Here is a 12,265-nt window from a genome sequence, read left to right as displayed (position 1 = left end):
TCAGAGAAAACGTCGACCCTTTCAGCCTCCTTATCGAAGATGTTCAAGACAGAATCAGCCAAGTAATTTGTGCAGTGACTCGTCTGAAAATGATGATTAAATAAGGATGTTAAGTGTGTGATAAAAATAGGTGCAAAATATAGCAAAAATCCTTTTTTCTCACTTTTTCAGCAACTTTGAAAAAATTTTTTATTTGGGTAAAACAGCGGACAGGCAAATTGGATGGCGGGCAGGCAAATTTTCGATTACACCTGTCCGTTGGGCAGGTTAAAATATTCCTTAAAATCTAGCCCTGGATATGTTTAAATATTGTTTTTCAATAATGTTGAGTGCCATTTTGGAAGTGCTGTACGGGTTGTGACAGGACAAATAAACGTTTCATGATAGCTAAGACATCACCGTACAGAACAGCATATCAGTTATATACCTGCACGATCGTATTATTGATAAAAATAAAAAATAATTTTTTTTAGAATTGTTTAAATATTCTGTTTCCATAATGTTGAGTGCCATTTGAGGAGTGCTGTAGGGGTTGTGACAGGACAAATTAAACGTTTAATGATAGCTAATACATCAACGTACAGAATGGCATATCAATTATATACCTACACAATCATTATATTGCTAAAATTAAAATATATATTTTTAGAATTGTTTAAATATTGTGTTTCCATAATGTTCAGTGTCATTTGAGAAGTGCTTTACGGGTTGTGACAGGACAAATTAAACGTTTAATGATAGCTAATACATCACCGTAAAGAACAGCATATCAGTTATAAACCTACACGATCCTTATATTGCTAAAAATTAAATTTATACTATTAGAATTGTTTAAATATTGTGTTTCCATAATGTTGAGTGCCATTTGGGAAGTCTGTATGGGTTGTGACAGGACAAATTAACCTTTTCATGATAGCTAATACATCAATGTACAGAATGGCATATCAGTTATATACCTACACTTTCATTCTATTACTAAAAATAAAATATATATTTTTAGAAATGTTTAAATATTGTGTTTCCATAATGTTGAGCCATTTCGGAAGTGGTGTACGGGTTGTAACAGGATAAATTAAACGTTTAATGATAGATAATACATCAATGTACAGAATGGCATATCAGTTATATACCTACACGATCATTATATTACTAAAAATAAAATATATATTTTTATAAATGTTTAAATATTGTGTTTCCATAATGTTGAGTGCCATTTAGGAAGTGCTGTACGGTTTGTGACAGGACAAATGAAACTTTTCATGATAGCTAATACATCACCATACAGAATGGCATATCAGTTATATACCTACACGATCATTACATTGCTAAAAATTAAATTTATACTATTAGAATTGTTTAAATATTGTGTTTCCATAATGTTGAGTGCCATTTGGGAAGTCTGTACGGGTTGTAACAGGACAAATTAAACGTTTAATGATAGCTAATACATCACCGTAAAGAACAGCATATCAGTTATAAACCTACACGATCCTTATATTGCTAAATTTTAAATTTATACTATTAGAATTGTTTAAATTTTGTGTTTCCATAATGTTGAGTGCCATTTGGGAAGTCTGTACGGGTTGTGACAGGACAAATTAACCTTTTCATGATAGCTAATACATCAATGTACAGAATGGCATATCAGTTATATACCTACACGATCATTCTATTACTAAAAATAATATATATATTTTTAGAAATGTTTAAATATTGTGTTTCCATAATGTTGAGTGCCATTTAGGAAGTGCTGTACGGTTTGTGACAGGACAAATGAAACGTTTCATGATAGCTAATACATCACCATACAGAATGGCATATCAGTTATATACCTACACGATCATTACATTGCTAAAAATTAATAATATAATAAAACAAAATGTTCAAGTATTGTGTTTCCTTATAGTTGAGTGTCATTTAGGATGTGCTGTACGTTGTTGACAGGACAATTCTAATAATTCTGTGTAGCGGGCACATATCTGCACAGAATAGCATTCCAGCTTTATTTCTACAAGTACGTATTATACTTTAAAATAAAATAGATTATTAACTAATTGTTTAAAATGTGGTGCGGCCTAATGGTTCATGGCCATATTGAAAGTGCTGTACGTTGAATGACAAAACAAATTTAATATTACTGTAATTGTGACACATCACTGTACAGAATAGCATACGATTTTATTCCTGCAAGTAAGTTTAATACCTTAAAAAAATTTTTTTTGGATATGTTTAAATATTGTTTTTCAATAATGTTGAGTGCCATTTTGGAAGTGCTGTACGGGTTGTGACAGGACAAATAAACGTTTCATGATAGCTAAGACATCACCGTACAGAACAGCATATCAGTTATATACCTGCACGATCGTATTATTGATAAAAATAAAAAATATATTTTTTTAGAATTGTTTAAATATTCTGTTTCCATAATGTTGAGTGCCATTTGAGGAGTGCTGTAGGGGTTGTGACAGGACAAATTAAACGTTTAATGATAGCTAATACATCAACGTACAGAATGGCATATCAATTATATACCTACACGATCATTATATTGCTAAAATTAAAATATATATTTTTAGAATTGTTTAAATATTGTATTTCCATAATGTTCAGTGTCATTTGAGAAGTGCTTTACGGGTTGTGACAGGACAAATTAAACGTTTAATGATAGCTAATACATCACCGTAAAGAACAGCATATCAGTTATAAACCTACACGATCCTTATATTGCTAAAAATTAAATTTATACTATTAGAATTGTTTAAATATTGTGTTTCCATAATGTTGAGTGCCATTTGGGAAGTCTGTACGGGTTGTGACAGGACAAATTAACCTTTTCATGATAGCTAATACATCAATGTACAGAATGGCATATCAGTTATATACCAACACGATCATTCTATTACTAAAAATAAAATATATATTTTTAGAAATGTTTAAATATTGTGTTTCCATAATGTTGAGTGCCATTTCGGAAGTGGTGTACGGGTTGTGACAGGATAAATTAAACGTTTAATGATAGCTAATACATCACCGTACAGAACAGCATATCAGTTATATACCTACACGATCATTATATTGCTAAAAATAAAATATATATTTTTAGAATTGTTTAAATATTGTGTTTTCATAAGGTTGAGTGCCATTTAGGAAGTGCTGTACGGTTTGTGACAGGACAAATTAAACGTTTCATGATAGCTAATACATCACCATACAGAATGGCATATCAGTTATAAACCAACACGATCATTACATTGCTAAAAATAAATAATATAATAAAACAAATAGTTCAAATATTCTGTTTCCTTATAGTTGAGTGTCATTTAGGATGTGCTGTACGTTGTTGACAGGACAATTTAAATAATTCTGTGTAGCGGGCACATATCTGCACAGAATAGCATCCCAGCTTTATTTCTACAAGTACGTTTTATACTTTAAAATAAAATAAATTATTAACTAATTGTTCAAAATGTGGTGCGGCCTAATGGTTCATGGCCATATTGAAAGTGCTGTACGTTGAATGACAAAACAAATTTAATATTACTGTAATTGTGACACATCACTGTACAGAATAGCATACGATTTTTATTCCTGCAAGTAAGTTTAATACCTTAAAAAAATTTTTTTTTGGATATGTTTAAATATTGTTTTTCAATAATGTTGAGTGCCATTTTGGAAGTGCTGTACGGGTTGCGTAAGGACAAATAAACGTTTCATGATAGCTAATACATCACCGTACAGAACAGCATATCGGTTATATACCAACACGATCATTATATTGCTAAAAATAAAATATATATTTTTAGAATTGTTTAAATATTGTGTTTCCATAATGTTGAGTGCCATTTGGGAAGTGCTGTACGGTATGTGATAGGACAAATTAAGAGTTTTGATAGCTAATACATCACCGTACAGAATGGCATATCAGTTATATACCTACAAGATCATTATATTGCTAAAAATAAATAATATAATAAAACAAATAGTTCAAATATTGTGTTTCCTTAAGTTTGAGTGCCAGTTAGTTGTTTCTGTACGGGGAGTGCCAGATAAATTAAATGTTTTATTATAGCTAATACATCAGTATACAAAATAGCATATCAGTTATATACCTACACATCCTTTTTATACCTTAAAAATTTTTTATTGAACCAATTATTTAATTATTGTGTTTCCTTATTGTTGAGTGTCATTTAGGATGGCTGTACGTTGTTGACAGGGCAAGTTTAAATAATTCTGTGTAGCGTGCACATATCTGCACAGAATAGCATCCCAGCTTTATTCCTGCACATATGTTTTATACTTTAAAATAAAATAGATTGTTAACTAATTGTTCGAAATGTGGTGTGGCCTTATGGTTCATGGCCATTTTGAAAGTGCTGTACGTTGAATGACAAAACAAATTTAATATTACTTTAATGGTGACACATCACTGTACAGAATAGCATACAATTTTTATTCCTGCATGTAAGTTTAATACCTTAAAGTATTTTTTTTTTTTTGGAATTGTTTAAATATTGTTTTTCCATAATGTTGAGTGGCATTTTGGAAGTGCTGTACGGGAGTTGACAGGACAAATTAAACGGTTCATGACAGCTTATACATCACCATACAAAACAGCATATCAGATATATACCTACACGATCGTTATATTGCTAAAAATAAAAAAATATATTTTTGAATTGTTTAAATGTTGTGTTTCCATAATGTTGAGTGCCATTTTGGAAGTGCTGTACGGGTTGTGACAGGACAAATTAAACGTTTCATGATACCTAATACATCACCGTACAGAACAGCATATCAGTTATATACCTAAACAATCGTTTATTACAAAAAATAAAATATTTATTTTTAAAAGTGATTAAATATTGTGTTATCATAATGTAAAGTGTCAATTGGGAAGTGCTGTACGGGTTGTGACAGGACAACTTAAACGTTTTATGATAGCTAATACATCACCGTACAGAACAGCTTATCAGTTATATACCTACACGATCATTATATTGCTAAAAATAAATAATATAATAAAACAAATAGTTTAAATATCGTGTTTCCTTAAGTTTGAGTGCCAGTTAGTTGTTTCTGTCCCGGGAGTGCCCAATAAATAAAATGTTGTATTATAGCTAACACATCAGTATACAAAATAGCATATCAGTTATATACCTACACATCTGTTTTACACCTTTAAATTTTTTTTATTGAACCAATTATTTAAATATTGTGTTTCCTTATTGTTGAGTGTCATTTATGATGTGCTGTACGTTGTTGACAGGACAATTTAAATAATTCTGTGTAGCGGGCACATATCAGCACAGAAAAGCATACCAGCTTTATTCCTGCACGTACGTTTTATACTTTAAAATAAAATATATTGTTAACTAATTGTTCGAAATGTGGTGTGGCCTTATGGTTCATGGCCATTTGGAAAGTGCTCTACGTTGAATGAAACACAAATTTATTATTACTGTAAAGGTGACACATCACTGTACCTAAATGCATATGAGTTTTATTCCTGCAAGTAAGTTTTACACCTAAAAATACAATATATATTTTTAGAATTGTTTAAATATTGTGTTTCCATATTGTTGAGTGCCATTTTGGAAGAGCGGTACGGGGAGTGACACGATAAATAAAATGTTTTATTATAGCTAAAATATATATTTTTTGAATTGTTTAAATATGGTTGTTCGTTATATTTCATAGCCATTTTAAAAGTGCTGTTTGTTGATTGAAACGACAAATTAAATATAACTGTAAATGTGACACTTCACTGTACAGAATAGATTACAAGTTTTATTCCTGCAAGTAAATTTATACCTTATAATATAATATATATTTTACGAATTGTTTAATTTTGTCTTTTCCATATTGTTGACTGCCATTCTGATGCTTTTTGCAAAAAAAGGCATATTAGCTTTTTGTGTTGTATTTTGTGTATGCAGTGCTGTAAAACAGTTTCATGTGTTTTGTCCATTACTGTACTTGCAAAAAAAATTTTGGAGTGCTGTACACTGTTTGATAAATACTGTAACTGTTTTTCCTTTCATGTTTTAGTTTGTATGTGCTGAACTTTATATTGTTTCAAATATTTTGTGTTGCTTTTTTAATTTGATATGCTGTACACACTGTTTCATATGTGTTGGCTATTGCTTTACTTTTTTCCTTTGTTTGTGCAATGCTGTATGCACTTGGTTTGGCTGTACATTTACCTTTTCCTTTCATGTTGCATTCTGTATGTGCAGTTTTGTACACAGTATCAAATATGTAATGTTGCAGTTTGTATGTGCGTTGTGCTATACACAGTTTGAAATGTTTTGGTTATTGATGTACATATTTTCCCTCTGACCTTGCATTATGTGTGTGCAGTGCTGTATGCACTTGTATGGTTTTATGTGCTTACCTTTTCCTTTAATGTCACGTTCTGTATGTGCAGTGCTGTACACAGTGCAGAGCTGTATACAGTTTTTAATATATCATGTTACATTTTGTATGTGATATGCTGTACTCACATTTTCAAATGTTTTGTTTATTGCTATACATTTTTTCTCTATGACGTTGCACTTTTTATGAGCGGTGCTGTACACATTTCGTCGCATTTGGTCTTACATAGAGCCAACTATAGCCTTGTGTTGCACTTTTTATGAGTAGTGCTGAACACTTTTTTATTTAGTGTTCCTAGCCCAGTGTTGCGGTTTTTATGGCCGGTGCTGTAATAATGCCAAATATAAATTTTTGTTGCACTTTTTATGGGCAGTGCTGAACCTATTTTTATTTAGTGTTCCTAGCCTAGTGTTGCAATTTTTATGGACGGTGCTGTACAAATGGTAGAATGCTATGTTGAATTGCTGTACACTTTGTTTCCTTCAAGTTGTATTTTCTATGGAGGGTGCTGTATAGTCGGTGGTCGTCTCTTGGGGCGTGCGCATCTCTCTCGCGGGCTGTTGGCTGGGAGTTCCCTGCGACCTATTGGGTAACCGAAGGCTGGCAGTGCGTGTGGGTTTTGTGTGCGTGCTGGGGGCGGCCTAGCAGCGCCAACTGCTACCGACCGCGTCCCGCGGGTGGCGGATACGGGAGCCCAGCTCGAGAGTTGCAATCTCGCTGGGGTGGCTGTGAATAACCAATAGCAGTCCGCGGACCAATGGCCGGCCTGTGGAGTTGTTATCATGGCTGTCGGGGAGAAAGGTAGCCTGAATGTAGCTCGGCGCGCGGCAGAAAGCAGTTCCGTCGGCGAAGGCACCGCAGGGGAGCTCGATGTGCCCTGGATGCGAAGTGTAGACGAACTGCGGGCTGGAACTTGCGGAGCTGTGGACTGCCGCGCGCGCAACGGAACTGAACAGCATCGGAATTCTGAAGGAAGAGATGGCGGCGCCTTCAAGTTGGGGCCCTGTTGGAGCCAGTGGTAGCCTGGGCGGCGCGACCTTCAACCGTCCCGGGAATTTGGGGGGCAAGAGGGTCCGACTCGCAAGATACTTCATTCGCCTGAACGACTTACCCCCACCCTGGCTTGAAAGGTCGTTGGCTGTTGACTGGAAGAAGGAAGATGAAGATGGCGCAATGTCAGGCTGCCTTTCGCTCCGAGAGCCAGTAGTTCGAGCCAGTTTACTGGCTCATCTGCCCACTTCTGTTTTAACTGTGGCTGCCTGGGCAGCTGTGGCTGGGCCGACGAGTGAAGTCGCCCGCCCCTGGGGGCGCATGCGCCCCTGGTTAATAATAACCCAGGAGTTCCCAACCTTTAAATGCGGGCCGCAAGGCCCAAGCACCCAACTCCAGCATGGTTGATTTTTCAGCCCCTCCAACTCTTCTTACCTGGACCCTTCTTCCTCTTGTCCAGTAGTTACCTGCTTGCTTAATGCATGTTATTTGATCCCCGCATGAACCGGCCCAGGGTTTTCCCTGTGTCTATGCAGGTTTTACCTGGGTCACATTAGCTAGCTTTTAAGCTAGGCGACCAATGGGGCGTCAGTCTTGGCGCCAATTGAAGCCATGGCTGGCCAGTAAACCCCAATAGCACACGATGCACGCGCCCTTGTCCTGCATGGTTAAAAACCCGCATGGTAGAGTGTATAGGCTTCGGCCTGAGACACACTTAGGTCCTCCCCTAACCTGGACCCTCCCCTACACACTTAGAATTAACTTAGGCTAGGAAAAAAAAAAAAAAAAGGGTGCTGTATGCAGTTAGCCAGGCTCCGCCCACTCTAAAAGGAGGGGGAAATGAGGGGAAGGAAAATAAAGCTGGAATAAATCCAACTTCAGCCCAGTGTGTTTTCCTGGGTACATAGCGCCAGTACAAAGCCGTTTCAACAGCATTGTAGATCTGTTGAGGGCTGAGGTTTCCATCTGCAACAATCCTAGCAAATTCATCTATGTAGTTTTCGGCTGCCTCGTGGTCTGCTGAAGCTTTTTCGCCACATATTTTCAAATATTTGATGCCGTGACGTTTCTTGAATTTTTGCAGCCAGCCTTCTGAGTACTGACACACGCCTTGAATTTCTAGTTCTTTGTGAAATTTTTTCGCTTGCGTCATTATCATTAGGCCATTCAATGGCACACCTTCACTTCGCCGTTGCCGAATCCATTCCATCAACACACGGTCAACATCTTCATGTTGTGCCCTATGCATTGTTTTCCTACACTCCATTGCTTTTCTGTCGTCCTTTCACTAAAAAACGTAAACAATTTGTCTTTTTGTTTCTTCAAATCGTACACAGTTGTAGTTCCAACACCGTGTTCTTCTGTTAGTTGTCGTACAGGCACGCCGCGATCAAGTTTCCGCAATAATTCCACCTTCTGAGTTATTGATAATGTTAAGTGTTTTCATTTTTTTTCGCTATCACCCATCTTCATATCGGAATGACTTTTTGCCATTGCCGTCTTCAAATATGGCAACACGTTCGCGTAACAACACGGTTAACTACTAAACGCGATAAAACAACTCCTATCGTAGCCAAGCAGCAAGCTGTAACTGGCGCTAATTTGCCGGACAAACGGTAAACACAGCGCCTCGGCGTTGCCAAATTGCATGCTGCCTTGCTGACAAGTCATTCGCTCGCACTAGTCATGCGATCGCGACTTGAGTTTGCCACACAACTGCGAACAATATCGCGGACGTTGAAGTTTCGAAAAAAATTTCGGATTTTAGAGCTGTTCGGGTTTTGGAATTTCGGATAAAGGATGGTGCACCTGTATGATAATTACAATTAATAAAGTTTTCTATCAAAATTGATTTATATATATATTAAAGTGCTACAATTAATAAATGTGATATTACTAGTAAAATACTCTGTTCCCTAAATAAATTAATTTTTTAAACATAAACCAAAAAGCATAACACTAAATAAAACTTTTCAAATATAAAATCAGGAAAATATATGAAGTTGTAATTGCCTTCAGTTAGCCTCACATTTATTAAAGTATTGAAATGAGCATGTACATCATCCACCGGTTTGATTAGAGTTATGTGCAAGATTATACTCTTAACATTGTCTCTTTACCATTCATTCAGACAGAAAAATTAAAAAAAACATACCTTGTTGCAAGGTCCTGGTGCACAAAATTCAGTGATTCCAAATATTTCATTCCGGAGGATATTTGAGTTGCCATGTATATAAGGCAGCCATAACTGTAAAAAAAGGCAATAATTTATTAAAATAATAACATTTAGACAGAAAAAATTTCATTGTTTTAATTCAAAGTGGTTAAACTGTGAACCTTACTCCCAATATAAAAAAACCCATACTATATATTTTCTGAAACTTGTAGGGAAAATAGTGTCTGGCGTAATTATCACAACAAATGATTTCCACACAGCACTTACCTCAGCGTTTCAACGTTTCGTGGCAGTGGCGACGCAGTTTCCGCTATGTGTTCTTGGAGGAACTGATTGAGATCACCAAACTCCAAATATTCTATGACCATGTAGAGAGGTTCATCTTGTAGACAAACTCCTAGTACCCTAACAACGTTCGGATCACGCAGTCTTGCTAGGCACTGAACTTCCGTTCGAAACTCACACCTGCACAGAGCAAAATAATCCAATTAAAAACTTCAGTCTTTTAACAATGTTTGTTTGATATTGTTCGACAGGTCTGTTTCTCAGGTGGCTTAGCTGGCTCCTATGAGTGTTAGCCCCATTCCATCCATTTAGACCCTGCTCCAGTGAGAAACTAAATGTGGATTTTCATTTTTTGTTTGATATGGTTTAATGTCACAAAGAGGCTTAAAGCAATGAGGCATCTGACTAAAATGTTAGATGCAGCCAGGGATAAATAACAAATCAAAATTTTCATCCAAATTTCCAAAGACTCTGGCAGTATTAATTGATTTGTATTACATGCACCACCTCAATGAGTCTATAAACAATACTTGTATCACTTGGTGCATATTGACTTGTTGCTGCTTTAACACAATGAAATTAGTTTGTACATTTTGCAAATACACAAACATGAAATAGAATTTTATCAGTGGCAATTATTTAATATTTCATGGAAACAAGGGGACCCCATTACATGTATCAACTTGTCCCAGGTCTCTGTCATGGACGATGAACTGGTCACCTTGACTAGATTGGCTGCATGATTATTAATGGTTGGGAGGGGGAGGGGATAGTCCACAATATCAATAGTTGCTAGCAGGAGGGAAATGCAGAATTGCTAGCAGGAAGGGAGAGAAGGGTTATTCTAAGTAACTAATATTAATGTTTCGCTTCTTTGTTTTATTTCCCCAAGTTATTCCTGTGGGAAAGGATCTCTGAAGTGCCGCCGGTTGATCATCATTGGGGTGCAGCCCCTCAGCACGGGGGAGGTACAAGCCCGTCAAGGGGCTCTTGTCCTCCCAGGTGGTCATCATTAGTTAGATGGAGGAAATGGGAAGGATAGCCCCTCCACTCCCCCCTCGTCTTTAGTACTGTACGGGCTGATTCCCAACTGTGTGTGCGGAGAGGAGGACTGAGTGCCACAGTTTCAGTCTCCCTTCCATATCCCTTTGGTTCCCCATCCTGTCCTGCCTACGAGGGAAAGGAAGAGGATGCAGGGTAAAACATCCTCTGCCCCGGTGTTGGCTACTAAAATTTGGAAGAAGTAGGGCTGGCCTAATGGCATGTCATAGAGTTTGCCGAAAGTTTGTATAGATTCGCGAATATTTACGTCCTAAATTAGGCTGTAGGTGGCGCCAAGGGCAGTCTGGTATTCTGTGTTACGCGTGATAAATTTAATTCCTTAAGATAACGATAAGATAATGATAATGATAACCGTGCTATAAAATGGGAGAGGAGCACGGAGTTTCTATGGTTATTTTAGTTATTATTTAGGAGTCATTTTTGGACGTTTTTAACGGCGATTTGATCTCTGAAGTGTTTGACTCGTCTGAAGTACATATAGAACCAGGTTGTACACCGGGCTATGACCTGTATTTTCAAGACACATATACTAAAAGGATTTGAGCATCGTACCTGTTTACACACATATACTTCACACAAATATAAAAATGGTGATTACAGTCATTACCCAAGATAACCGCAGATGATGTTACAAACCAATTTATCATACTGTTTGTGAATATATACATCTGCCATCTGTGAGTGACCGGGGACACTACACTTTCCATAGATTATGTACGGCTGAATGGTGCACTCGGTCAATAAGTTTGTTCCCAATGTGTTGTATTTCCGATCAAGGCCAAAATGGTGGATATGACAGTATACGTATTTAATTAGATTCTGAATCAGCTATCCAAATACATATTTCTGTGTCATTAATAATTTTTAAACAAACACTCTGTTCCTAATGTCTTGATCTAGTGTCTGTTGTTCGCTTCTTACTCGAGACTTGGAGCCTGGCTATATTCATGTTTTGCTTGGACTCAAATCCAGAATGCGGCTAGACTGGAGAGAACCAAAACTTTGCTCTTCTTCATAGAAACATGTAACATTGCAAGACCCCGCCCTCCCCAGATTTACAATAATTTTTTTTAAGTAATGCAATACTTCAGTTGATTATATATCCTTCAGAGTCATAATGACCTAGTTTTTCATATTTTAATTTTATTATTTGTAGTATTCTTGTAATTAATTTTAATTTCAAGTGTTTTATTTGAAAAAACCTCTTTACTACGATTTTATTGGCATTCATTTTGCTGGCTGGGGTATTATTTGTGTGTGAATTTCAATATTTTATTGCATTGAAGTATTATTTTTTAATAGTAATTTTATGTATATGTATTTAGTGGTTTTAAAACAAGTATTTTGCTGAAAGAAAGACAGACGTGTGGTGAC

The 12,265-nt window shown here is 36.2% G+C and overlaps 1 protein-coding gene across 1 annotated transcript in view; it reads right to left on the bottom strand.

Moving 5' to 3' along the window:
* Positions 1 to 12,265, bottom strand: part of LOC134527103 (discoidin domain-containing receptor tyrosine kinase B) — a 1,309,463-nt gene that overhangs the window by 62,490 nt on the left and 1,234,708 nt on the right. Inside the window, exons 14-15 of the mRNA XM_063359455.1 lie at positions 9,812 to 10,009; positions 9,524 to 9,616 (exon numbers count right to left, since the gene is read on the bottom strand). Of these exons, the coding sequence (XP_063215525.1) occupies positions 9,524 to 9,616; positions 9,812 to 10,009 (291 nt within the window). The remainder of the gene's footprint in view (positions 1 to 9,523; positions 9,617 to 9,811; positions 10,010 to 12,265) is intronic.

The sequence above is a fragment of the Bacillus rossius genome, chromosome 1 (genome assembly GCF_032445375.1).
Source record: "Bacillus rossius redtenbacheri isolate Brsri chromosome 1, Brsri_v3, whole genome shotgun sequence".
NCBI lineage: Eukaryota > Metazoa > Arthropoda > Insecta > Phasmatodea > Bacillidae > Bacillus > Bacillus rossius.
The sequence above is the reverse complement of the archived record's forward strand: the minus strand, read 5'-3'. Positions and strand labels throughout refer to the sequence as shown.